Below are 26,747 nucleotides of genomic sequence, written 5' to 3'. Positions count from 1 at the left end.
CAATTATGTCTACTTATGTTCTGTATGTACTCAATGTCAAACCCTGTCTTTCAAAGATAATTTGTACAAATCCAAATAACTTCACAGGTCTTCACTGCAAAGGGTTTAAACACGGTTTATAATTGCTTGTTCAATGAACCATAAACAGTTAATGAACATGGACCTGTGGAACGGTCGTTAAGACCTAAAGAGACTAAAGAGGCCTTTCTACAGACTCTGAAAAACACAAAAAGAAAGATGCCCAGGGTCCCTGCTCATCTGCGTGAACGTGCCTTAGGCATGCTGCAAGGAGGCAGGAGGACTGCAGATGTGGCCAGGGTAATAAATTGCAATGTTCGTACTGTGAGACGCCTAACACAGCGCTACAGGGAGACAGGATGGACAGCTGATCGTCCTCGCAGTGGCATTCCACGTGAAACAACACCTGCACAGGATCGGTACATCCGAACATCACACCTATGGGACAGGTACAAGATGGCAACAACAACTCAACGTCACTCCTACAGCGGGCTTACTCCCTTCCAGTGTGTCCTGGAATATCAGCCGTGTGGAACATCGCCCACGGGAGGCTCCAGCCTCCGTCGTCATAAGGATCAGGCGGACCGCCACTGCAGTGAGGCTCCCGTGTTCCATCCTGGTGATCCCGTCTGGCTCTCCACCAGGAATCTTCCGCTCCCTCTGCCCTGCCGGAAGTTGAGCCTCCGATTTGTGGGGCCTTCAAGGTCCTCCGGAGGGTCAATGAGCTAACCTATCAGATAGAACTCCCTGTCAACTACCGGATCTCACCCTCCTCACTCTCATGTCTCCCTCCTCAGGCCGGTGGTTTCTAGTCCCCTGGCTGATGCCACCCCCCCACCCGGGACATTGAGGGGACCCCTACCTATGCTGTTTGGCTTCCGTCTGGCCACTCTACCATAAAGGCCTGATTGGTGGAGTGCTGCAGAGATGGTTGACCTTCTGGAAGGTTCTCCCATCTACACAGAGGCACTCTGAAGCTCCCCCCGATTTCTCAGTTTGGCTGGGCGGCCAGCTCTAGGAAGAGTTTTGGTGGTTCCCAACTTCTTCTATTTAAGAATGATGGAGGCCAGTGTGTTCTTGGGGACCTTCAATGCTCCCCAGACCTGTGCTTCGACACAATCCTGTCTCGGAACTCTACGGACAATTCCTTTGATCTCATGACATGGCTTTTGATCTGACATGCACTGTCAACTGTGGGATCTCATATAGACAGGTGTGTGCCTTTCCAAATCATGTCCAATCAATTGAATTTACCACCGGTGGACTCCAAGTTGTAGAAACATCTCAAGGATGTTCAATGGAAACAGGATGCACCTGAGCTCAATTTCAAGTCTAATAGCAAAGGGTCTGCATACTTATGTAAATAAGGTATTTCTGTTTTTTTATTTGTAATAAATTTCCAAACATTTATTAACCTGTTTTCGCTTTGTCATTATGGGGTATTGTTGTAAATTGATGAGTAAAAATGTGTATTTAATACATTTTACAATAAGGTTGTAACATAACTACATTTGGAAAAAGGGAAGGGAGCTGAATGCACTGTATTTCCTATTTAACAAAACTGTATGAATATAAATTTAGATTTTTTTCTAAATCAATTTATAAAATGACTAACTATAAGATTTCGCCTTCCTTATAACTGTAGAATATGTATTTGTATATTTAGTGTTAGAGAACGCGTTATGCTGCGTTATGATGTAATGATTCCAGGCATATGTGTTGTTAGTGGCTGTGATGTAGGGTTCAGCCAGGAGTTGATGGACGGTCGGAAGAGCGAATGAAATGGAAGCAGTGACATCCCAGCTTCAAGTGGTGTCAGATTTCCCATCCTGCTTCACACAGGCAGAAGATACAGTAAGTAACAGGTAACATGATAAGTAATTGTTTTGCCTTTATGGAAAAAGCTGAAAGGATTCATTCCCTTGATGATTTGAGAGTGCCCCTGCCATGCCCCACCTCTTCATCCCACAATAGAGAGCTACCTTGCACCAGGTAAACCTTTGATACTTTCCACCAATCGGGTGTGAGGAACAGCAGAAGAACAACAACTGTTATTCACCTCTGGGTGTGGTGGTCTCTTACTTTAGTGGAGGGCTGGAGGCCTTCTGGAACACGTTTTAACTGGAATAAAGGACTGTGCATGGAAACTATTTATTGTGTTAGTCATTTTTTTAAATTTGGTTTGAGTATGTAATATTGTAGTTCTTTCATCAACACATTATTAGGCTAATCCATTGTTGTCACTAAGAATCACCTGACATTAACCATAATATCTGAGCTCCAATTGATGGACACAGTAAACTATATAAAATGGGTCTATTTGCTTTTGTGTTTGTAGTTTGTAAGGGAATAACACAGGATAGTTGAATAATTAGTCAAACCACATGTGTTTTTATTGTATTTTACATATAGTATGCCATGTGAAGGACAAATTCACCATTTCTTTGTCATTGTAAAAGTGCAGTCTGGACTGTCAGGAGGCAGATATCTATCGAACTAGTGTGATTAGTGGATGCATCAGACCGATCATAAAAGAGCGAAGAGTTGTGTATTCCAGCAAAAAAAATCTGTAAATCCTAAAGCTACAATAATTTTTCCCCCACCCACAGGCATACTCCAACGACCCATTACTCAAGACAACGACGTTCTACCTGTAGAGCGGTCTAAATCTCTGCGTAAAACGAATTAACCCAAGATAAATCTACAGGAAAAAAATGATTTATGAACAAAAGCACAAACAACGGATTAACATTTGTTAAGTAAGTGGAATGTAGGCTATCTATTTTTTAAATGTAATCTGTTACTTACTTTTGGTGTGTGAATGAGTTGAGCATGGGGTGTAGGCATTTGTATTGTTTTATTGCGTTGATGTTAAATTGTAGCCTACGTTTTGACATGCGTCACCTATTCAATTGACTTTGTTTGACAAAATTAGGAGTTTTACCGTACATTGTACCAACGTATCATAAAAGTTTATACAGCCACCTGAAAATGCGCAATAGAAGAGGTTATGAGTAAAACCTAGTTTGACGAAGAACCATGGTGACTGTACGTTGAACTGTATCCATTCCTTTTTGGGGGGATAATGTTGGAACAGTTCACATTGGCTTTATGTTAAGTTTTTAAGCAGGCATGAACAATGACGGGAATAAAGAAAAAAGATGATGGGCACTGATGTCCTTCCCTGTACAGCCAAACAGTAAACATCTGATTTATTAGGAAAATCATACTTATCCAATATCACAGACATCCCAACTGTTATAGCTAGGTCGGTGTGTGGTAAAGCAAGTTAAACCAAAACCTACTATAGCAGCATATGTCTTCATTTGCATTTCCACCTTGCTCAATTGTAATTTCTCCCCCCAAAATTCGAATTGATCAATTGCCACATTTACAGTGCATTCGGAAAGTATTCAGACACCTTGACTTTTTCCACATTTTGTTACGTTACAGCCTTATTCTAAAATGTATTAAATTAAATAACCCATAATGACAAAACAGGTTTTTAGAAATGTTTGCAAATGTATTACAAATAAATACCTGTTTACAAACAGTACCAGTCAAAAGTTTGGACACACATACTCATTCCAGGGGTTTTCTTTATTTTTACTCATTTCTACATAAAGTCACCAAAAGACTCTCAGACCATGAGCAACAAGATTCTCTGGTCTGATGAAACCAAGATTGAACTCTTTGGCCTGAATGCCAAGCATCATGCCTGGAAGAAACCTGGCACCATCCCTACAGTGAAGCATGGTGGTGGCAGTTTTTCAGAGGCAGGGACTGGGAGACTATTCAGGATCAAGGGAAAGATGAATGGAGCAAAGTACAGAGATCACCTTGATGAAAACCTGCTCTACAGCGCTCAGGACCTCGGACTGGGGCAAAGGTTCACCTTCCAACAGGACAACGTCCCTACGCACACAGCCAAGACAACGCAGGAGTGACTTCAGGACAAGTCTCAATGTCCTTGAGTGGGCCAGCCAGAGCCCGGTCTTGAACCCGATCGAACATCTCTGGAAAGACCTGAAAATAGCCCCATCCAACCTGACAGAACCTGAGAAGATCTGCAGAGAAGAATGGGAGAAACTCCCCAAATACAGGTGTGCAGAGCTGCGTCAGAGGTGCTTCAACAAAGTACTGAGTAAAGGGTCTGAATACTTATCTAAATGTGATATTATTATTATTTATTTTTTTATAAATGTGCAAACATTTCTAAAAACCTGTTTTTGCTTTGTCATTGTGGGGTATTGTGTGTAGATTGAGGGGGGAGAAATGGTTTAATCAATTTTAGAATAATGCTGTAACGTAACAAAATGTGGAAAAATTAAAAAGGTCTGAATACTTTCTGAATGCACTGTACCTGTGTGTAAACCTTTTGGTTGTGTAAACCTTCTCAGGTAAATAATACAAGGATAAAAGGTGATCATTGTTGACAAAGTTCACTTTATATGCATGTCAACATGTGGGATATGTGGAAATATACTAATGACAAATCTATTGAAAAGGGGAAACAAAATGCCAGTGCATTCAAGTTCATTTCTCAAAAAAGAGATATTATACTTCTGGTTTCTATAAAAGGCACATCAAAGTAATAGCCCTACACCCAACAATCTTTAAGTGATTGTGAAATTAATTCATACCATACCATATATTGATGCCTCTCTCCCCCATCGTCTCTTTTATCTACTCAGGTTGCTCCAGTAATCCATAGTAATCAAACTAAAGAAAGCTCATTCTAAAAAGGTGGGCTGTCAACATCCAGCCCCAATCATGGATTGGAAGACTTTCCAAGCCCTCCTGAGTGGGGTGAATAAGTACTCCACTGCGTTCGGCCGTATCTGGCTCTCTGTGGTGTTTGTGTTCAGGGTAATGGTGTACGTGGTGGCGGCAGAACGCGTGTGGGGCGATGAGCAGAAGGACTTTGACTGCAACACCAAGCAGCCCGGCTGTGCTAACGTCTGCTACGACCACTACTTCCCCATCTCGCACATCCGCCTGTGGGCCCTGCAGCTCATCTTCGTCACCTGCCCCTCCTTGATGGTGGTGATGCATGTGGCGTATCGCGATGAACGTGAGCGGAAGTACCATGCCAAGCATGGCAACAAGGCCAAGCTGTACGAGAACACAGGCAAAAAGCACGGCGGCCTCTGGTGGACCTACCTGCTCAGCCTCTTCGTCAAGACAGGCATCGAGATCTCCTTCCTCTACATCCTCCACAAAATCTATGACAGCTTCTACCTGCCCAGGCTGGTCAAGTGTGAGGTCAGCCCATGCCCCAATCAGGTGGACTGCTACATCGGCCACCCCACAGAGAAGAAGGTCTTCACCTACTTCATGGTGGGCGCCTCGGCCCTCTGCATCGTGCTCAACGTCTGTGAGATCATCTACCTCATCTCCAAGGGCATCGCTCGCAAAGCACAAAAGATGAAGAGAAGAGAGCGCACCTTGGCCTTGCATGAACGGTACAACAAGGAGAATTCCTGCAGCGACTGCAGCACTCTACCTATGTCTCGGCTGGAGAAACAATCCTTAAATCCCCAGTTTCCAGGCCACCTACAAGCCACCTTACCGGCTCATATGCATGCTTCTGCCCCTAACCTGTCCTAGAGTGGATGTCCACTCTATCCCAAGACTGAACCAAACATGAAGGCCTATGGAGCCAGGCCTCACCTTATTGGTCAAGCCTGTATAAGAGACAGACTTTTCTCAAAGTCTCTACTGCCCTAGCTTTTACTGCCCTATACTGCCATGGAGCAAGGCTTTGTATTGATGTACATGACCCTGGGGCTAGACAAGCCTGTCGTGAGCCACATTCCATTTTATACAACTAAACTCTTACTGCCAGACTGAATAACCAACCATTCCAACCCATTTCCCTTTACTATCAACGTTTCCCTTTCAATGCAACGTAGCGAAACAAAATGAACTATGCAAGAGTTAGCATGCAAAACTACTGTCTCTATGCAATACATTTTTTGTAGGAAAAACGCATCGGAGTAGGATTCTATTGCATTGACACGCATGACTCAGACCGTACTCTACACAGACCAGTGTGGCATAACCAATCAGAGCTGCAGTAGGCCTATTTAAGAAATTAGGCCTGCGGGGGTGTGGTTTATGGCCAATATACATCGTGCATAAGAAGGGCTGTTCTTACGCACGACGCAATGCGGAGTGCCTGGACACAGTCCTTAGCCGTGATATATTTGCCATATACCACAAACCTCCGAAGTTCCTTATTGCTATTATAAACTGGTTACCAATGTAATTAGAACAGTCTGATATACCACAGCTTTCAGCTAGTCAGCATTCAGAGCTCGAACCACCCAGTTTATAAATGCAAATTGATCATTGCCATGTATGGATCTGTGCCATTCGCTTTGAACTTAACTATGTTTACAGCATGAGCGGTCGTGAGTAGATGCGCTTTTTTATTTATCAAAGCGAGAGCTGCTTGTAGCCACATGTGCACATTTTGTTCATATCCTTTGCTAGTTAGTGTGTTATTAGCCCAGTTATAAATCATTTGTAGTCAGCAATGGGGGAGTGATTGCTTCATACAAGAGCACAAAACGTGTACATTTCTTTGAAAATACGAATGGAGTATGAGCTTTTTTTTGTTCTCTTAAAGGGGCAGTGTTGTATTTTGAGACGGGTTTGACTAAAGCGAAGAGGCCAATAGGCAGCAGAGGGTAACATCATTTTTCTGATTCTCTGAAATAATGTTATGGGAATAATACTGCATGTTATTTTGGAAAGTGGTTTCTTACATCAAACAATACAATAACCTTTTCAGTCACTTCATTGTCTGAAGGACAAGGTAATGTCAAGCCCTGCATGTTTTCTTTTAAGTCTCATGGAATGTAGGGCTAGATTGAACATCACACATTGGCTGCTACTGTAGGGTGAATGATAGAACAGCTATTTCAATGTTAAAATGTTATGAGACACACTTTCTCCATAGTTTTTGATGGTAGGCCACTCTGGTAGGTCTACATTATGATCAAATAGCCACAGTAGCCTTCTTGACCACCGTCTGAACCTGTAACTTAAAGTGGGTACAGCCTCAGCGTTCACATTAAACGCGTGCTGGAAGTTGCACAGAATTTTCACAACGGTCAAGTTTGTGCTCAGCAGACATGAAATTTGCTCTGTGCCAAAAATATTTGAGGGAACAGGTGGGAGGGCGAAGAGTGAAATGCTCATAGGGAACTATTTTGTCAGTGACAAGCATGTATTCAAGACACACCTGGCGGAGGTATTCACCCACATCACCAATACTTTGGAGGTGTGCTAAGGCGCTCTAGAAACAGAGACTACTAGAAAGAAAATGCATTTCAGAGATTTGCTTATTAATTACTGAAATGTGTTGTTTCTTGCCTCAAAGACATTTGTTTACTCTCTGTTTTATGACTTCAATATGAGACAACAGAATGATAACAAATATCTTTGCTTTGACAGTGTTGGTGCAAGATTAGTCTAAACTGGACAGTGGCTTACCACTACTTGGCAATGGTGCACCAACATAATTAATCATTTATTTTTGTTTTATTTAAAGCATGCATTCTAATAGAAGCTCCTCTATCATTTAATCACTTTTTAAATTGTTTTACTCTATTACAAGACTACATCTGCATGGTTCCTCTCATATTTATGTTGTAATGCCACAACAGATTGTCTGTGTTTGTACATGTTTGTACACAAATGTTCCTCATCCAAGGCCTATGTTGATTCAAATGAGAGACAAGGAATGCTGCTGTTTAATGTATCAAGTCCACGTATCCAAGTAAATTCTGGAAGGCTGGAGCACAAAATCTGACTACAGAGAAAAGTGGATAAAACAGTGTTTCTCAGTGAACAATGGTGTGGACACCTGATAGCCTCACATTGTCAGGAATAGAACCTTCACAATCAGCTTCAAACTTCTGTTTTGTACATTATTTTTTATAAATAAAATATGAACATTTATTTTACTTTGGTATCATTCATATTACAATAGTGGACTTCATTCCTGTTCCTGTTTCACTTTATCTGGAAAGTTACTCTTCAGGTAACTCGGTATTCAGTAATATTCGATATTTGGCCCCATTTCTGTCTGGCTTAGCCTGAGTGACTAGATCAGAACATATCTAATTAGGACCTTAAAACAGCCCCATGTGACATACAGGACCAAGCCAGCAGCACAGGGCAATGAAGTCCTGTTTATACAGGATGTTTCATTCATTAATGTACACACATGCACAGAGAGTGAATAGATGTTCCCAACACAGTCTTGGTTTTTGGCATACCATTGCTTTAGGGTAAATTTTCATTTAGAAGTCAGAATTTCTCTGATGTTTATGTCCAAGTCATTTTTGGCTCATACGTATCAACCAGGTAAGGACAACATTTTATTTGAATGTTTCTCTAGGACTCTGAAGTGTAAGCAAGCTAAAGGAATCTCAGTATAGCAGGTCCAGCTTCTCCGTCAGGTTCTCTGTCGCTTCTACTAGGTGTGGAAGACAAACACTGCCTGTTTGTTCTGTATCATTAAGTGCAAAATCCCAACCTCTCAGAACATGACTCAGCCATTACCTCACACCACTGAGATGACAGTTAGGGTTCCATTCAATCAGTATCGCTTAAGCGTTACATAGTGCGTGACCTAAATTTTCGACTGAGCAGACATATGCAGCGTTTACCCGTGAATGCAGTCTCCGCTAACATGGGAACATTGCCTTTACATTTATCACACTGTAACACTGAACTTCAGCGATACAGATTAAATCCAGCCCTTAGTCCATAGAAGACTCCGATTCTATTCCTGTACAGTACGTCCTATGGTTTACAAGTATCTCAATGATACTGCCTTTGATTGGTTTTGGAGTGCCATGAATGAATTATTATATACAGTGGGGCAAAAAAGTATTTAGTCAGCCACCAATTGTGCAAGTTCTCCCACTTAAAAAGATGAGAGAGGCCTGTAATTTTCATCATAGGTACACTTCAACTATGACAGACAAAATGAGAAAAGAAATCCAGAAAATCACATTGTTGGATTTTTTATTAATTCATTTGCAAATTATGGTGGAAAATAAGTATTTGGTCAATAACAAAAGTTTATCTCAATACTTTGTTATATATCCTTTGTTGGCAATGACAGAGGTCAAACGTTTTCTGAAAGTCTTCACAAGGTTTTCACACACTGTCGCTGGTATTTTGGCCCATTCCTCCATGCAGATCTCCTCTAGAGCAGTGATGTTTTGGGGCTGTTGCTGGGCAACACGGACTTTCAACTCCCTCCAAAGATTTTCTATGGGGTTGAAATCTGGAGACTGGCGAGGCCACTCCAGGACCTTGAAATGCTTCTTACGAAGCCACTCTTTCATTGCCTGGGCGGTGTGTTTGGGATCATTGTCATGCTGAAAGACCCAGCCACGTTTCATCTTCAATGCCCTTGCTGATGGAAGGAGGTTTTCACTCAAAATCTCACGATACATGGCCCATTCATTATTTCCTTTACATGGATCAGTCGTCCTGGTCCATTTGCAGAAAAAAAGCCCCAAAGCATTATGTTTCCACCCCCATGCTTCACAGTAGGTATGGTGTTCTTTGGATGCAACTCCGCATTCTTTGTCCTCCAAACACGACGAGTTGAGTTTTTACCAAAAAGTTATATTTTGGTTTCCATATAACATTCTCCCAATCTTCTTCTGGATCATCCAAATGCTCTCAAGCAAACTTCAGACAGGCCTGGACATGTACTGGCTTAAGCAGGGGGACACGTCTGGCACTGCAGGATTTGAGTCCCAGCGTAGTGTGTTACTGATGGTAGGCTTTGTTACTTTGGTCCCAGCTCTCTGCAGGTCATTCACTAGGTCCCTCCGTGTGGTTCTGGGATTTTTGCTCACCATTCTTGTGATCATTTTGACCCCACGGGGTGAGATCTTGCGTGGAGCCCCAGATCGAGGGAGATTATCAGTGGTCTTGTATGTCTTCCATTTCCTAATAATTGCTCCCACAGTTGATTTCTTCAAACCAAGCTACTTACCTATTGCAGAATCAGTCTTCCCAGCCTGGCGCAGGTCTACAATTTTGTTTCTGGTGTCCTTTGACAGCTCTTTGGTCTTGGCCATAGTGGAGTTTGGAGTGTGACTGTTTAAGGTTGTGGACAGGTGTCTTTTATACTGATAACAAGTTCAAACAGGTGCCATTAATACAGGTAACGAGTAGAGGACTGAGGAGCCTCAAAGAAGAAGTTACAGGTCTGTGAGAGCCAGAAATCTTGCTTGTTGACCAAATACTTATTTTCCACCATAATTTGCAAATAAATTCATAAAAAATCCTACAATGTGATTTTCTGGATTTTTTACTCTCATATTGTCTGTCATGGTTGATGACAATTACAGGCCTCTCTCATATTTTTAAGTGGGAAAACTTGCACAATTGGTGGCTGACTAAATACTTTTTTGCCCCACTGTATTTTTAAACCTTTATTTAACTAGGCAAGTCAGTTAAGAACAAATTCTTATTTACAATGACAGCCTAGGAACAGTGGGTTGTTCAGGGGCAGAACGGCAGCTTTTTACCTCATCAGCTCAGGGATTCGATCTTGCAACCTTTTGGGTTACTGGCCCAACGCTCTAACCACTAGGCTACCTGCCGCAAGCAATGTGGATTCCTCAACTAGTCTAGTGTTATAAACTCACCAGAACTCTAGGTGATTCATCTCTATGTCCTGGTTGGGTAGGCAGTGTCATGCTTCATCATGTCATATTTCGGCTACACTTCCGTAGCTGTGTCACAGACACTGGCTGTGAAAATGCACAATGCCATTTGTTCAATTAAATATACATAACACATTCATTAAAGAGTATTTTTATTTATTTAAATACAGCAAAGAATTTAGCTTCCTTAGATTTATGACAAAGTTGTCATTTCAGAAGTGCAACCTTTTACAATAAATATTTACATTCACAAATGAGACACACCAAAACCAATAATTAAACAGACGAAAACATTCAAATTCTATTCCAACTGCTGGAATGACGGACTTTACTGCCCTAATATGGTAGGTTTGCAAATCCCAAGTGGTTTTCAAGTAAGGATAGTCGGAAGATTTGGAAGATGACAATAACAAACATGACAAAACAATGGCTAAATCCTGTGACTCCCTGTCCCATAATATAAATCAATTTGTTGATTCTCATCAATAGATCTGTTTTCTATTCCACTCTGCAAACATCAAGGTCTGTTTTTTATACCTACTGCAATATACTGGCATTACTCATCCCTTAGCCACAGTTCCAACAGCTGGTTGAACATGAAGATTGACAAATAAGGACAAGGCTGTTTGTACACCCAAATGGTCCATACAACAATAACTGTCAATAATACCTTCATTTAACTTTCTGTTGATTCAAGTTTGGTATGAGATACATATTCAACAGCATAATTTACTCTGAATAAACCGTTTGTGCATTTGCAATGAGCACACAGAGGGAGAGGACAAGGCACCAGGTGTATGGAGGACATGAGAAGAATGAGAAGGCACCAGGTGTATGGAGGACATGAGAAGAATGAGAAGGCCCCACTTGAGCAAGGCTTTCCAACTATTTGGATGTTTTCATTTATAAGAAAGGTACTTGACTTATATCAAATAACAGAACACACACAGTTCTTACAACCGCTTTTACCTACAGCTAAATCAAAGTATTTTACATCTAAGTGGCATAGGTGTGTGTGTGCCTTGCCTTGGTAATGCCTTCTGGCCATGTCTGTAGGTAACATTTGTGACATCCCTCTTATAGGCCTTCGTGGAGCCAGGTTCAGAGTTTGCAGGTTGCCTGGGCCACTTTAGAGCTAGTCTTTCTGTTCAGTGAACGACAGATGAACGCTCCAGCATCCATCAGCTTGGGCAGGTCCACTCCCTGAGACAGAGGGAGAAGGAGGACAACAGAGTCACACACTGAAACAGGGAACTTTACATGTGTACTGACCAGTTTAAAAAGGGAACTGGGACTCCTCCAGGTCAAACGTGTTGTGTTAAAAGTAAACACTGAAGACAATTCATTTTTCAATACACAGGAAGTAGAACATTTTCTCGTAACAGATTGCCAGACTATTGGACCGAGGGAGGAAGTGAAAGAGGGAGACTGATAAAGAAAGAGTAGGAAGAGGTGAATTCTCACCGTCTGAATGCCGAGTCCATGCAGCATGTACACCACATCCTCTGTGGCCACATTCCCAGAAGCCCCTTGTGCATATGGACACCCACCCAGGCCAGCCACAGATGAGTCCACAACACTGATGCCCATCTGCAAATCAAACAACATCTTCATGCCAAAAGTATTGCAGTACCTTTTATACACCAAATCAGAGGAGTCCTCTATATTGCACTCAGTTTCAGGTCTTACTGTGCAGTACCTGCAGGGCGATGAGGATGTTGGCCAGAGCCTGACCATAGGTGTCATGGCAGTGGACTGCCAAGGCGTCAACAGGCACCTCCCTGCTCACTGCCTCCAGCAACTCAGCCATGCCGCCCGGTGTACCCACACCTATGGTGTCGCCCAGAGAGATCTCATAGCAACCCATGGAATACAGACGCTTGGCTACCTGCATTAGAGAAAGCAACAGGTGAAATCTTCAAGCAGGTTTAAACCTCTATGACACTGTTAATAAAATCTATTTGGAGTATAATTACATTTATATGGGAAGATGAAGAGACAGTTCTCAGTGCCAAGTAATAGAATGCTGGGCTTGGTCTGAGTCAGAGGAACTCACCTGAGCCACTTTGTCTGGTGACACCTGGCCCTCATATGGGCATCCCAGCACACATGACACATACCTGAGGGAACAGAGCAAGGAGGTGAGACTGATGCCTGGTGAGACTGATGCCCTGGACTTTCCCATTGAAAATCACGACCGCTCCCATTTTCTTCCTCTGCCTCTCCCTATGTCTGTCTGTCAATCTTACCCTCTGACTCGCACACCGGCCTCTTTGGCTGCTTTGGTGACCTCCTCAAAGCGCTGCAGGCTCTCATCCACAGAGCAGTTGATGTTCTTCTTACTAAACAGCTCAGAAGCAGCGCCAAATATGGCCACCTCTGCTGCTCCTGCCTTCACCTGAGAAAATAACCAGCAACATACTTGCTCAATTTTTATTTTTTTATTTTACCTTTATTTAACCAGGCAAGTCAGTTAAGAACATATTCTTATTTTCAATGACGGCCTGGGAACAGTGGGTTAACTGCCTGTTCAGGGGCAGATGTCGGGGGTTTGAACTCGCAACTTTCCGGTTACTAGTCCAACGCTCTAACCACTAGGCTACGCTGCCACCCTACAATACCTACAGTCTACAAATACCACAGTGCTTACAAAGGTTTAATAATTAGCTTTGATGGAATTATTAAGTTACTGAGTTACATAAGTTACTGAGTTACATGAGTTACTCAAACATCTCTGTGTTTCTGTTATGTGTCTATTTGATGTTGAGGTGACACAGTAAGCACAGTAACAGGTGCATGGAGCCAATCAGAGGTATGTACAGCTGCCTGGAAGCCCTTGAGGTTGGGGGTCAGTACGGGATAGGACACACCAGGCCGTCTGTTGATCCCCTTCATCACCTCTACCTGGTCGGCCATCTGTCAATCAGGAGGGACAGGACACATCACAAATGATGCAATTGCAACTATTTTCATAGTTGAATGAATACAGTATCCATAATACACATCTGTAAAGCAAACTATGGTCGTCGCATGGACACCGATATTCAGTGATGATCTGGAATATACAATGTGAAAGGACATGTTGTTGAGTAAACAAAACACTCTAGTAAGCTCACCTGTGGGACCCATTCTGGAGACACAAAGCTTGTGGCTTCAATGACAGGAAGGCCTGCCTCTGAGAGCATGTCAATCAGGTGAATCTTAACTTCAGTAGGGACAAGAGTATAACAGGGACAGCAGGAGAGAGACATGAGTTATGACAATGACATCTGCAACTGGTGACTTTTGACACAGTTCCCCAGAACTGTAAAAATACTTCCTGGTTCCTCATGAGTTTGAGCGACGCCCACCCAGCCACACCTGCTCTATTCAATGCACCACAAAAATATATGTAATTCACCAGTGGACTCAGCAAAAAAAGCATAAAATCCTAATAATGTGGAATACTACTACACCTTTTCATTCTGAAGACCATCTCTGGGTCCAACCTCCACTATCTTTACCCTCTGTGGGAGAGCCTTCCCTGCAGATGCACCAACCTGAACCTGTCAACAACAGAGGTAAGTGTGAGACAGTAATAATAATAATAATAATATATGCCATTTAGGAGACGCTTTTATCCAAAGCGACTTACAGTCATGTGTGCATACATTCTACGTATGGGTGGTCCCGGGGATTGAACCCACTACAACTACAAGTAAACACACACACACACACCACATTATGGCTATGACATTGCTCGTTATAACAAAATAGAGTATTTCACACACATTTTAAAAGCGGTTTTAGCATTAATTTTAACCAACAGTTAGCTAGTACTGTAGTAATCTTAGCTAGCTAAATTAGGGTAATAACAGGCTCTTGTGTTTATCAAATAAAAAATGGATTTAAAAAAACAAGCCTCTGCACTAGAGAGACGTTGAAGAAAGAAAACACACGGACTTACTGATTTCGCCACTGCTGCTGAACAACTGAAGGATAAACATTGATGACCCATTCTAGAACCAAAGGTGCTTCTGTTGACAAATCTCATGACAGCCGCCATGTTTGTCCAGCCTTAGCAGTGACGTAAAATTTCTTCTTTGGGATTGGGTTGGCAGATAGCATCCAACTTTAAGGTGCATACACCGCCACCTACTGTACTGAAGTGTGAGGCCAGCCCCGGCCTACCTACGTTAAATTATCTTCATTATTCCTGTTCTTAGGAAAACCAACTAACCCTACACCTATATACCACTATTTCCTAAAAATTCTAATCACCACCCCATTAAGTCAGTAATGTCTCATACACCCAGGTTATTCTCTGCAGTTAACTCACTACCCCATTCCACTACTTTGACCCTATCTGCGCCTGCACTATGCCAATGGCCTGGGAGGACGGGACACCACCACTCAACACACCCTGTAGCTCTTCTGAAGTAAAATCTTGTATACTCTCAGGATTCCTCACCTTTTGACCCACCCTACTGTACTTTCTTCACTGTATCAGCATACAACAATTTCTTCTGCTGGTCCTCTACTCCACAAAAAAAGTAGTACATTACTGCCACCTACTGACCAGCCCAGATATAGCCTACATTTGCACCAGGTGTAAAGGTGACTTGAAACACCTCAAATTGTTTTGAAAAGGATATTGGAAAGCGAAGTTACATCATGAACGGGAGTGACTGTAGTGTCTTTAACATTAATGTTTTATTCTATCTCGTAACCTTTATGTTGACTTTGGTTCAAATGGTTTACAACATTATAAAACATTTGTGAGCAAAGAACAGCCGCAATATGTCCCTAGACCCCACCATAGATAATCAAACTCAAATTGAAAGACATTTCCTGATGAATCAATAAAACAAAGTCAACTTGGAATTCTTATAAAAATATAAATTTTATGTGTGTAAAATAAGTATAAAAGATAATAAATAAACATGAATGATACATCAACAATAATCATGGTCAAAATAATATGTAGTAATTCATTTGTAAATAAAAACAAACAATTAATAGTAAACAATTAAAAGAGTAAAACATTCTCTACACAAAAACGTGCAAACACTGTCCACTGTAGTTGACTTAACATGAAAGGCATTGGCAAACATATATAAACACCTCTGACTTCCCTTTGATGTCCCTTGATGCAAAGAAAGATAAAAGCTGACAAACAAAATGGTAACATTGTACATTGAATATCAAACACTTTTTCTTTTCATATTAAACTGAAAATAAAAGCTTGAAAACGTCTTGTTCAGAATAAAAGCAGTCTATTATATTACAAATTCTAATATTTACAGTTATAAACAATTATTATTCAACATAACTTTCTCCAATGAATAGTCATTAAAAATGTGGATGCTTATTTATATATAATCACTGACAATAAACGTTGAGAAATATAGCAGACACTCATACACAAAAGTGCCCAAGCAAGCAAGCACACAAAAACACACACACACACACATTCACTGAAGCTCCTCATCGCTGTCTTCCACTTCCTGGATGATAAGGTCAGCTCCTGAGTCTTCTGCCAGGTCGTCATCATCGGTTACCAGCCAACTCCTCTGTGTGTCTCCATCCTCCTCCTCCCCATCCACCCCCAGCAACAGGGCAGGCTCCTCGCTAGCCCCCTCCAGGCCATCGATAGGCAGATCCTCACAGCCCGTCTCCTGGATGCACTCAGTACACATTCGGTAGCGCCGCAAGCCCTCACACACTACTCGCCCACTTTGCTCTGTCACCTGACGCTTACACTTCCTGCACACCAGCTTCCTGGCCTGATGGATCTGTAGAGCATCAATCAGGGAAACAAATTGAGAAATTATACAGGAAAAACACTAATAGAATGTCTACATCTGTAAATCTGCCCACCATGTTTTAGCCCTACATGACTCACCGTCTCGAAGTGGCTGCGAAGGTGCTCCAGGCGGGTGAAGCGTTTGTTGCAGGCCTGGCAGGGATACGGCCGCTCGCCCGTGTGACAGCGCAGGTGCCTCTTCAGGTCTGCCTTCCTCTTGACCGTGTGAGTGCAGAACGGGCACTTGAAGCGCATGGAGGGGTTAGGGTCTAAAGTGAGATTTGGTGAACATTAATTAGAACCTGTTTTAACCCTAAGAACCTAATCATTAGTAAGGGTCAATAATAATAATATCACCGCGCTCACCTTTGTTAAAGAGTCCCACAACACCCACAATGGTAGGTAGAGTGGCATACAGTTCGTCTGCCTTCTGTGCCGTTTGTGACCGGGCCTCTTGTATGGCCAGGGCCTCATCTGTTGAGGAGCGCATGCAGTAGGGTTTCCTCTTGCCAGCCCCTTTCCGTCTGCGCTCCGCACGAGGCCGGGCAAACTGGGGCTCCTCTGCATCCGGCAGCACCTCCACCTCAGGGCTGTGCTGCTGGCTGGGCTGAGGGGAGCTGAGATCCTGCTTCAGGACTGCAGCATCCAGGTCCAACTCCTTCACCAGGTACCTGGAGGACTGGGGCCTGGAGCTGTCGTGGGTCCAGAGGGCAGAGGGAGGGCTGGTGGAGGTGGCTGCTTGGTGGTCTATGGCGTTGTCCTCCCTACCCACCTGAGGATAGCTGTTCTCAGACAAGCTGAGGTAGCGGACATCATCCTCTTTGGCACTGATCTCCAGGGAGGACTTGATGAAGTCCTTGCAGTAGCTGATGACGTTGTTCATCTGCAGGTAGCTGGCAGCGGACATCACCTCGATCACATTGTGGCTGGAGAGGTCCAGCTGTCCAGAGTAGATGAAGTCCAGGATGACGGTGAACGTGTCGGGGCTAAAGACCTCGAAGGAGGTGCTGACCGGCTCAGCGTTGTCATCGGCCCCATGGGAAAGCAGCATACGGAAGTAGCCGCTGCTGCCGAAAAGGACATTGCGGTGGGCCTTGAAAAGCTGGCCCTCCACCAGAACGTTGCAGTCACAGAACAGCTCCTGACGCCTCTGATTATCCAACTGCTTCAGCAGATAGCTCTGGTGATCGGCTGTGATGTCCGTATGGTACCACCGCTGGGCCTGTCTGCAACACACAACAGACATATGTGACAGGTGAATATAATGTCACACAAAAATTATAATAAAGAGGAAAATTGTTGAGACTGATCACATGATCTGGATTGTAAAATCATTCAACATACAAATATGAATTCACACCACCAGGATAAACTGAAATAAAAGTGAATTCAATTAATTATTTATGAAAACAATTATACACCCCAACATTTGCAACTCTCATCCTCTTGTGTAACCATCACTGACTGCCTTTTGTTTTCTAGGTGGAGCCAATCCAACTCAATGATTTATATACACACTAGATGACTAGTGGGGTGCTGTGTTGAAGCCACTGTGCCTCTATCTTGGCACTCCCCCACTTTGTAAAAAATATTTGAAAGTTATAGTAAATGCAAAAATGAATGTAGACATTAATAAAGTAACATTCATTTTAATCCATACTTTTAAACTATATTATGTGAGCTAAACATACAAATAAAATAACTGTAAACGATATTTTAAGAAATTCCTTTAAGTATTATATTTTTTTAGATTACTAATGTTACTGTCCCCACCACAGCAAAACAAGATGGACAAAAGTACATGTATTTAAGTCTTTGAAACATTTAATTAAAATACTGCAGTATTCCATTCATTCCTATGGAGGACTAGGCCTACTAGGGAGTACCAATATGGCCGACTCGTGGCTTCAAAGCCTCTCAATGGCCAATACATAAATATACAATCCAGGGTTTATATACGCCATTGATCCAACTCTTCAGAGAGTCAGCCTACTAGTCGCCAACCTGCACCGTGAGTGGTTGCCTCAGCCGTCAATCAAGCGGTTTATTATCTGAGGGGCTACACCCGACTCACTGACACCATCGGGTAACGAAACCCTACAATCATCCCACAGGAGAATATAAACCCTCACCAGAAAAACTCTTCACAAATAGAAAATTACAGTAATGAGACATTATGAATGTGTGCTGCTCTCATACACAGAGGGTATATTTGCTTTGTGGATTTATTGTAGGTTTTGGTTGTTTAAAACCATGTCAAAATGTTCTCGTTTAGCCATGTATTTATCCTTAATTACTTATATATAATTAGCTGATAACGTTTTTTTTTAAATCAGCATTTCGTAATAAGTATATGGAATACACGAAGAGCTGCATGCAGCACTGCGCCCACTTAACGCCCGGTTGGAGTGGATACCCTAGAAATCAAAACAACGAACTAATTCCCTCCAATATATATACATCAATATACCATTTAATTCAAAAGCATTTACGCATCCATATCTTAAAATTACTGTGAACAATAATAGGCTACTACAGCGCATCGAAATAAAATCGGGTAGCTTCAGTGCCTGTGCGGGAGCGCAGGAGAGACGCCCACTTACAGCTCCCGCACAATGGAATTACAGTAAAACAGAGATATTATGGTAGACTTCAATCGATCATCCACAAACAAATACGAATCATAGTTATATCCCAGGTGCCAACGGACCGCATCACCTTCACACCCGATTTTGGTTCCATTGATCACCCCTTTCATGCCCAAACTCCAGAGCTCAGTAGGCTATGAGCAGCGAAGAGAATTTCCGTGCTGCGGAACCTAGTGCATTTTCCTCAGGCGAGCGATGTCCGCAGGACCCGCTTACGCCCTATAGGCTAGACTGCTTACCCGCGCTCTCTGTTTCTGCCAATGCTCTACCCACGACAAAGGTATCGATACTCACAGGTGATTTGGTTCGCCCGTTGCCCGATATGCCAAATTCGCCCCCATCTCTGTCACCATTGCCATTTTTTGTTATTTTTAGTTGGCAATTTTACTCCTTCTTTTACTGGTTCGGGGTACACATTCGCTCCACTTCCTGCTCAGCCCTAAAGACCGAAACCCGTTTATAGACCGAGAAAAAACGGCAGTGCTGACGTGGGTGTTTAACTGAGCGCCCGAGGGCCAAGGAGCCACTTAAAGTACAAGTGCCCCTTTTAGAGACTATACTCGCCCTTTTCGGCCTTGAAATGGGAAAGTATTGAAATAGTAACATTCCTAAAATACCTGATCCTCCTAATTTTTGTTTAAAACACAATTTGAACAGATTATTTGTTTTAAAAACATAGCCTATCCCATAGCCACAGGAAGTATGGTGCTGAGGGTGCTGCAGCGCCCCCTGATAAATCCAAATTTAAAACAAATAATCAATAAAAATAACATAAATAAATATTGTTCAACAAAATGAGTGAACTTGGCCTTTATTACCGGGCGGCAGGGTAGCCTAGTGGTTAGAGCGTTGGACTAGTAGCCGGAAGGTTGCAAGTCCAAATCCCTGAGCTGACAAGATACAAATCTGTTGTTCTGCCCCTGAACAGGCAGTTAACCCATTGTTCCTAGGCCATCATTGAAAATAAGAATGTGTTCTTACCTGACTTGCCTAGTTAAATAAATAAATGTATTATAGCAAGAAATATTCCTCAAATACTCCCCCCCAACACATAAACTCTTACCAGGGTCACCAATGAAATCAAAACGCAATACAATTTATTTTATTTCCCCATTTTATAGCTCTAGACTCAACTATTAAATAATTACAGAACATGTCTATGACAATATAAATGTATATAAATGACAAGACAAACAGATATAAGACATGGTATTTTTTTATCTAAGCATTAGAGAATAGTCTTAGTGAAAGTAGCTATAAGGAATCAACAACATAATATTAAATCATTATGAAATATAAATCATTCATTTTGTCTTGAGGTCTCTTCATGTGTGAATGTGATATTTTTTGTTGTTGCTTTGGCCCAGTAATTTAGGAGGAAGTGAAGAAGGTACTCAATGAGATTAACATCTCATGAAGACGGGCCGTTATTGGTGAATCCGGTTGGGTTTTTGGACTGCCAGCGCCACAGGTCCTTACCTTGGAAGACATTACCAGAGGCATGACATTATTACATTTGAGCAGATAATTGATCTTATCCAGAGTAATTTACAGGAGCAATTAGGGTTAAGTGCCTTGCTCAAGGACACATTGACAGTTTTTCACCTAATTGGCTCGGAGATTAGAACCAGCAACTTTTCGGTTACTGGCCCAACGCTCTAAACAGCTAGGCTACCTGCCGCCCCGTATTATTATTATACTCTATAGAATCAGGATTGTGCTGAGCACTGGGGCTGTCGTGGTGTGATGACAAACGATGTATAAACTCAAGAGTAACAGTTACAGAAAGTGGTAGGTAGTTCATTAAAGGTTTACTTACACATTCTCTCCAGGTTGAAGTCAGCTTTCCAGCCCAGCTCTTCTCAGCCAGACGGGGGTCAGCATAGCAGGACGCTACATCTCCTCCTCGTCGGGGGGCAATCAGGTACATGATCTGTGGCAAAGACAATCATAACAGTACAACCACCCCCACGTGAAATTGTTTGGTCTGAAATTAGCGGTCAGACAGGTATCGCTTGAAGTAGCTGCTTTCTACACATGAAGACCTAAAAAGGATTCCATTCCCTGTAATTAAGAAGTAATACATATAAAATACAGGAATACTGATGGATGAAGGCTCTGAAGTTTAAAAAAGGGGTCAAGTCACTCACCTCTATCCCTGAGGCCTTCTCCATAGCCTTTACCATCTGGAGCACAGAGTAACCCGTTCCTGTTCCTAAATTATACACCTAGAGGGAGATGAGGGGAAAATGTCACGTTTCTATAAGACAATGGATGAGACAAGAGCAATTGTGAATGAATGAGGAAAGACAGGACACATGAAACATGTAACAGTGGGGTCAGGTAAGCCAGCCTGTATACTGTACTTTGCATCCACAATTGTCCTTCAGTTTCTTGAGAGCAGCTATGTGTCCTTTGGCCAAATCCACAACATGGATGTAATCTCGCACCCCTATAGAGAAGGATTATTCACAATTGGATGCATTTCTGTAAAATAAATATGATTTGACATTTACCATCAGACAAGGTTATGACTGATTGATTGAAAACCGCATTGAATATCAATCAACCCTATTTTTTCTTTAAGCATAAAGTCAGTCATCATTACCTGTTCCATCAATAGTGTCGTAGTCATTCCCAAACACATTGAGGTGTTTTCTTCTACCAATGGCAACCTGGGTTAGACAATAGAAAGCCACAGCACTTAAAGTTAAGTCAATTATACTCAACAAAAATATAAAAATGCAACAATTTCAAAGATTTTACCGAGTTACTGTTCATAAGGAAATCAGTCAATGTAATTCAATTCATTAGCCCCTAATCTATGAATTTCACATTACTGAGAATACAGATATGCATCTGTTGGTCACCGATACCTTAAAAGAAAATGGGCCTCACAATAGGCCTCAGGATCTCGTAATGGTATTTCTGTGCATTCAAATTGCCATTGATAAAATGCAATTGTGTTTGTTGTCTGTAGCTTATGCCTGCCCATACCATAACTCTCCTCATACCATGGGGGCACTCTGTTCACAACCTTGACATCAGCAAACCACTCGCAAAACACCACGCCATACACGTGGTCTGCGGTTGCGAGGCCGGTTGGATGTGCTGCCAAATTCTCTGAAACAAGGTTGTAGGTGGCATATGGTAGAGAAATGAACATTAAATCATCTGGCAACAGCTCTGGTGGACATTCCTGAAGTCTCAAAACTTGAGACATCTGTGGTATTGCGTGCACATGTGTAATGATCATGCTGTTTAATCAGCTTCTTGATATGCCACACCTGTCAGGTGGATTGATTATCTTGGCAAAGGAGAAATGCTCATTAACAGGGATGTAAACAAATTTGTGCACAACATTTGAGAGAAATAAGCTTTTTGTGCGTATGGAACATTCCTGGGTTCTTTTATTTCAGCTCATGAAACGTGGGGCCAACACTTTACATGTTGCGTTCATATTTTTTGTTCAGAGTACAAAAATACATCCCGGTGAAAATAACAGAAATTAGAAAAGCAAAAGTTCAAAGTTGGATACCACATAATTCATGGTGGATAAACATTATTTGTGGTTACCTGGGCGACATAGGGCAGCAGGTTGTTGGGGATGCCCTGAGGGTCTTCTCCGATGAGCCCAGAGGAGTGAGCCCCAATAGGGTTGAAATACCGCAGCAGCACCGAGTTCCAGTCCTGGGAATACATGAAGTAGTATGGGCATTATTATCATTATACACATTGTTATAAAAACTGTTATTCAGGACATCTATCATGCATGGGATGTATGTGACAGATGGTCAGGGTGTGTGTTGAAGAATAGAGAGCCTGGGGTAGGTACAGTACCTTCTCTGCCTTACACTGGTCCATAATCATCTCCTCTATGAAGTACTTGGTCTTGCCATAGGGGTTGGTGCACCCCCCAACAGGGTGTTGTTCATCTATGGGAAGCCGCTGGGGGTCTCCATACACCGTGGCAGAGCTGCTGAAGACCAGATTGCGCACGCCATGAGTCTGCATCACCTGGGAGACATGCAGATGCACACACGACACACACACACGGACAGCAGCCGTTGAGACAGCAATCTAAAGCACACACGCTTAAGCATACAGACTAACATCCCGAGGTTGGTTGAGATTATTGCAAGCATCGCGTAAACATTAGTAGCTGCTCATAAATTAAAAGACAAACAATACACACCAGCACCCATGCACTTAGGTAGCGGTTCTCGGAAAGCAGCCATTACAGAATAGGTCACTTCAAATGATGCAAGGCAAGCTGAGATTGGGGTGTTCTAACTTACCTCAAGCAAGTTCATGGTTGCAGTGAGGTTAACCTGATAGTACCTCAATGGCTGCTCAACTGACTCACCCACTGCTTTCAGACCAGCAAAATGCATTACAGCACTGAATGAATGCTGTTAAAACATTAAGACAGAGACAAACAAGTAAACACTTAATAAAGACAAAGGTGAGTGATGTCTTGAGTAAAACTAATAATAGGGCCAGGAGCTGTCCCGGAACACATGACCTGAAGAGTAAAACTCTGGTGCCTAGTTAAAGCAAATGCATTGGAACACTGTTCAGCAGGGATGAGTGTAGTTTCTAACCTGTTTGAAAAGCTTCTCCAAGCCTGGGCGGTCCAGCAGGTCCAGCTCATGGAACTCAATGCTGGTGTCCAGGATCTTCTCTATCCTCCGCAGGCTCTCAGGGACATCTCCTTCTCCTCCATAAAACATCAGGATGTGGAACAATGATCAACACACACACACACACACACACACACACACACACACACACACACACACACACACACACACACACACACACACACACACACACACACACACACACACACACACACACACACACACACACACACACACACACACACACACACACACACACCTTTACTGTAACTGTTCTCACCCAAAACAAACAGTAACTGTCAAACAGATAACGTGCGTTACATCACTATCACTCTCAAAGTTACGCCGGGCAAACTAAGGACACTTACCTCGGACAGCATTGCTGAAGTTATCTATGACCACGGGGCAGAATCCTGCCTCAATCAGTTCCACCACACAGTGGCTGCCGATGTAGCCTCCTCCCCCAGTCACCAGGACCTTCTGTGCCATCCTGAATGCCTGCCTTACAAAGACAGAACACATCACACAACAGCAACACACATGACAACAACATTAATGGACACAGCAACATACTAGAGACGTGTTCAGATCGACCTTATTGAAATCCTAAAGATCAATGTCTGACTAGAGCTTTGCAGGAAAAACAAATGCGGAGGAGCATGTTTTATGATGAACAACTCATGGTGTGATTATAGGAATGCACTAACCCTTAAGAGAGTTTATGTTCCCTGCTCATCTTGTGTAATTTCTCCCAGTGTACATACGTATAGATTGCATTTGATTACTGCTACAGTGCTGTTTGGCTTGTTAAATCAGATTTGCCCCACCATTCTTCATTTCTTGTATTTTTTAAATTGTTTCAGCATTGTTGCCCAGAACAAAAATATAAACCATTCAAAGGAGTATTTTCATTTCTTGATTGGCTGGTCCTGGCTTTTTTCCAAGGCCCACCACACATTTGAATTGAATTTATTTTTGACATTTTACTCAGTCATTGTTAGGAGCTACACAGAACAATAAACTTTGATTTCATCTGACTTTCATTAGACTGTAATAGTATTTCAGGAACAGCCCAGGTTACCTTTTGTCTAAGAGAGCAACCCATAAAACCTGGAGGGCTTGTCAAGCTAGAATTTTTAAAAGAGGTATGCGGTTTGGCTATTCAATTTCAATCCCCCACCCCACCCAGTCCCACGTCACCATTCAGTGCACCTGTTCGACCAGGATATAGAGGATGAAAAGATAACATTGGTGCAGTAAAGAGAGGCTGTGTTCAAGAGGATAAAAATCATAATGTATCATGGGTAAATTGTGACTGACTGACCAATAAAACCTATTTATAAAACTTTACATCATAAATAACTACTCATTATTATTTGTAGATCCATCAGTCAGTCAGCCAGTCACAATTTACCCATGAGACATTACGGGTTTGATCCATTTGAACATTGCCAGTGTCCCTAATATCAGATTACACTGTAGATGCATTGAACATAATCTGGAATATGACTGATTCCTGGCCTTTTTTTGTGCATTTCCTGACATCAAGGAGACACATCAGCATAATCAGTCAGTTATAAAATGTCATTGGACTGCTATGTTATGCTTGACTCTCTCAATCCTGTCTGTAATAAGTCATCCGACCACTAAAGTCTTAAATTCATTATACAGTTTATAGCGGCAGTAAACAAGTAAACATTCATTCAACTCTTCTGATTTTAGTTATTGCTAAGCTGTCATAACTGGATAAATCCTAACACTGTCATTCACCCAGAAAATCATTCATGAATGAAAATACTTACTTGTACGTCCTTTACACCAAATGAATTGTAATTCCCGGGAAGGAAGACGTCCGAAGAATATAGGAGTGTGTAAAGGGCTGCTTTGACAGAATTAAGCTATCACCTGAAACAAGGGACGTCTCTCCCTGTCCTGTTTTGACATATTTCTTGCTTCCTGTTCAGAGAGAGACGTGGAGCTGTGTTAAGTCAGAACAATCAGATACTACATCCGGTAGCGTATAGCTGTTTTTTTCTCAAAATAAAAGCCATATTTACTGGATTGAATAATATTCACTTTTTTTGTGCCTCCTCATGACTATTTAAACATATATTCCTGCAGTAGAGCTTTCTCTTCGTGGAGACTTAAGATGTTATAATTGTATTATCAGAAATTATAATATTTGACTTACAGAAATACGGTCTATTTTCTATTTATCAGAGAGGACTTTTATTTTTGTAAAGTCACCCGGTTCAGTTAGAAAATCTACGGACCACTTGCGCTAACTTCCTGGCACTGACACGTGAATGGCGTCAAACAAGGAAGCCTCACATGCTCCGACGTCAGAAATCACTCGATGGAAACCACGCCTTTGACTATTAGACAGTACAGTGACTGTGGTGGCAGAGAGCTTGGGGCACTATTGGCCAGAGGCCAGATGTACCTATCTATGCCCACATTTAAGGCATGGAAATTTCAGAAAAAGTCTAACAATTCAACCCTTCCTCTCTCTCGTTCCCTCTTTCTCAATTCAATTTCAATTTAAGGGGCTTTATTGGCATTGCTAAAGCAAGTGAAGTAAAGAATAAACAAAAGTGAAATAAACAATACAAAATGAACTGTAAACACTCACACTCATAAATTCCAAAAGAATAAAGACATTTCAAATGTCATAATATGTTGATACACAGTGTTGTAACAATGTGCAAATACTTAAAGTACAAAATGGAAAATAATAAAAATTAAAATATGGGTTGTTCTTCACTTGTTGCCGTTTTCTTGTGGCAAAAGCTCACAAATAGTGCTGCTGTGATTGCACACTGTGATATTTCACCCAATAGATATGGGGGTTTATCCACAAGGTAAGAAGGGCCTTCGATGCCATCAAAAGGAACATCAAATTTGACATACCAATTAAGATCTGGCTAGGAATACTTGAATCAGT

The 26,747-nt window shown here is 42.1% G+C and overlaps 4 protein-coding genes across 5 annotated transcripts; 1 reads left to right on the top strand and 3 right to left on the bottom strand.

Moving 5' to 3' along the window:
- Positions 1 to 2,521: 2,521 nt before the first annotated feature.
- Positions 2,522 to 6,967, top strand: gjb3 (gap junction protein beta 3). The gene is made up of 2 exons (XM_046308890.1): positions 2,522 to 2,777; positions 4,713 to 6,967. Exon 2 carries the CDS (start codon positions 4,792 to 4,794, stop codon positions 5,626 to 5,628), a length of 837 nt encoding a protein of 278 aa, XP_046164846.1. The 5' UTR covers positions 2,522 to 2,777; positions 4,713 to 4,791; the 3' UTR covers positions 5,629 to 6,967.
- Positions 6,968 to 10,671: 3,704 nt separating this feature from the next.
- On the bottom strand, positions 10,672 to 14,825 carry hmgcl (3-hydroxy-3-methylglutaryl-CoA lyase). 2 transcript variants are annotated; one of them, XR_006832821.1, is made up of 10 exons: positions 14,674 to 14,825; positions 14,183 to 14,272; positions 13,844 to 13,951; positions 13,548 to 13,643; positions 12,977 to 13,125; positions 12,784 to 12,847; positions 12,427 to 12,615; positions 12,192 to 12,317; positions 11,754 to 11,930; positions 10,672 to 10,814 (listed from the first exon to the last, which is right to left on the bottom strand). XR_006832821.1 is itself a non-coding variant. In XM_046308519.1 (9 exons), the coding sequence occupies exons 1-9, from the start codon at positions 14,770 to 14,772 to the stop codon at positions 11,829 to 11,831; spliced, it is 1,023 nt and encodes a 340-aa protein (XP_046164475.1). In that variant the 5' UTR covers positions 14,773 to 14,825; the 3' UTR covers positions 10,876 to 11,828. The 2 variants fall into 2 exon arrangements, 1 of the variants encoding a protein (XP_046164475.1); XM_046308519.1 differs by lacking the exon at positions 10,672 to 10,814 and having other exon boundaries at positions 10,876 to 11,930.
- Positions 14,826 to 15,590: 765 nt separating this feature from the next.
- zbtb8a (zinc finger and BTB domain containing 8A) lies at positions 15,591 to 19,674 on the bottom strand. Its single transcript, XM_046309061.1, has 4 exons — positions 19,455 to 19,674; positions 16,879 to 17,738; positions 16,612 to 16,781; positions 15,591 to 16,501 (listed from the first exon to the last, which is right to left on the bottom strand). Exons 1-4 carry the CDS (start codon positions 19,517 to 19,519, stop codon positions 16,181 to 16,183), a joined length of 1,416 nt encoding a protein of 471 aa, XP_046165017.1. The 5' UTR covers positions 19,520 to 19,674; the 3' UTR covers positions 15,591 to 16,180.
- A 556-nt stretch (positions 19,675 to 20,230) lies between these two features.
- On the bottom strand, positions 20,231 to 25,774 carry LOC124002210 (UDP-glucose 4-epimerase-like). Its single transcript, XM_046309561.1, is given in 12 exon segments — positions 20,231 to 20,639; positions 20,980 to 21,024; positions 21,027 to 21,093; positions 21,311 to 21,388; positions 21,527 to 21,612; positions 21,769 to 21,835; positions 22,737 to 22,850; positions 23,001 to 23,177; positions 23,459 to 23,572; positions 23,765 to 23,880; positions 24,172 to 24,305; positions 25,606 to 25,774. Coding segments are annotated over 11 exon segments (1,053 nt in total). The 5' UTR covers positions 24,293 to 24,305; positions 25,606 to 25,774; the 3' UTR covers positions 20,231 to 20,571.
- Positions 25,775 to 26,747: the final 973 nt, after the last annotated feature.

The sequence above is a fragment of the Oncorhynchus gorbuscha genome, linkage group LG17, assembly GCF_021184085.1.
Source record: "Oncorhynchus gorbuscha isolate QuinsamMale2020 ecotype Even-year linkage group LG17, OgorEven_v1.0, whole genome shotgun sequence".
In the NCBI taxonomy this organism is placed as follows: domain Eukaryota; kingdom Metazoa; phylum Chordata; class Actinopteri; order Salmoniformes; family Salmonidae; genus Oncorhynchus; species Oncorhynchus gorbuscha.
Note: the sequence above shows the minus strand (reverse complement) of the source record. Positions and strands in the feature narration are given on the sequence as shown.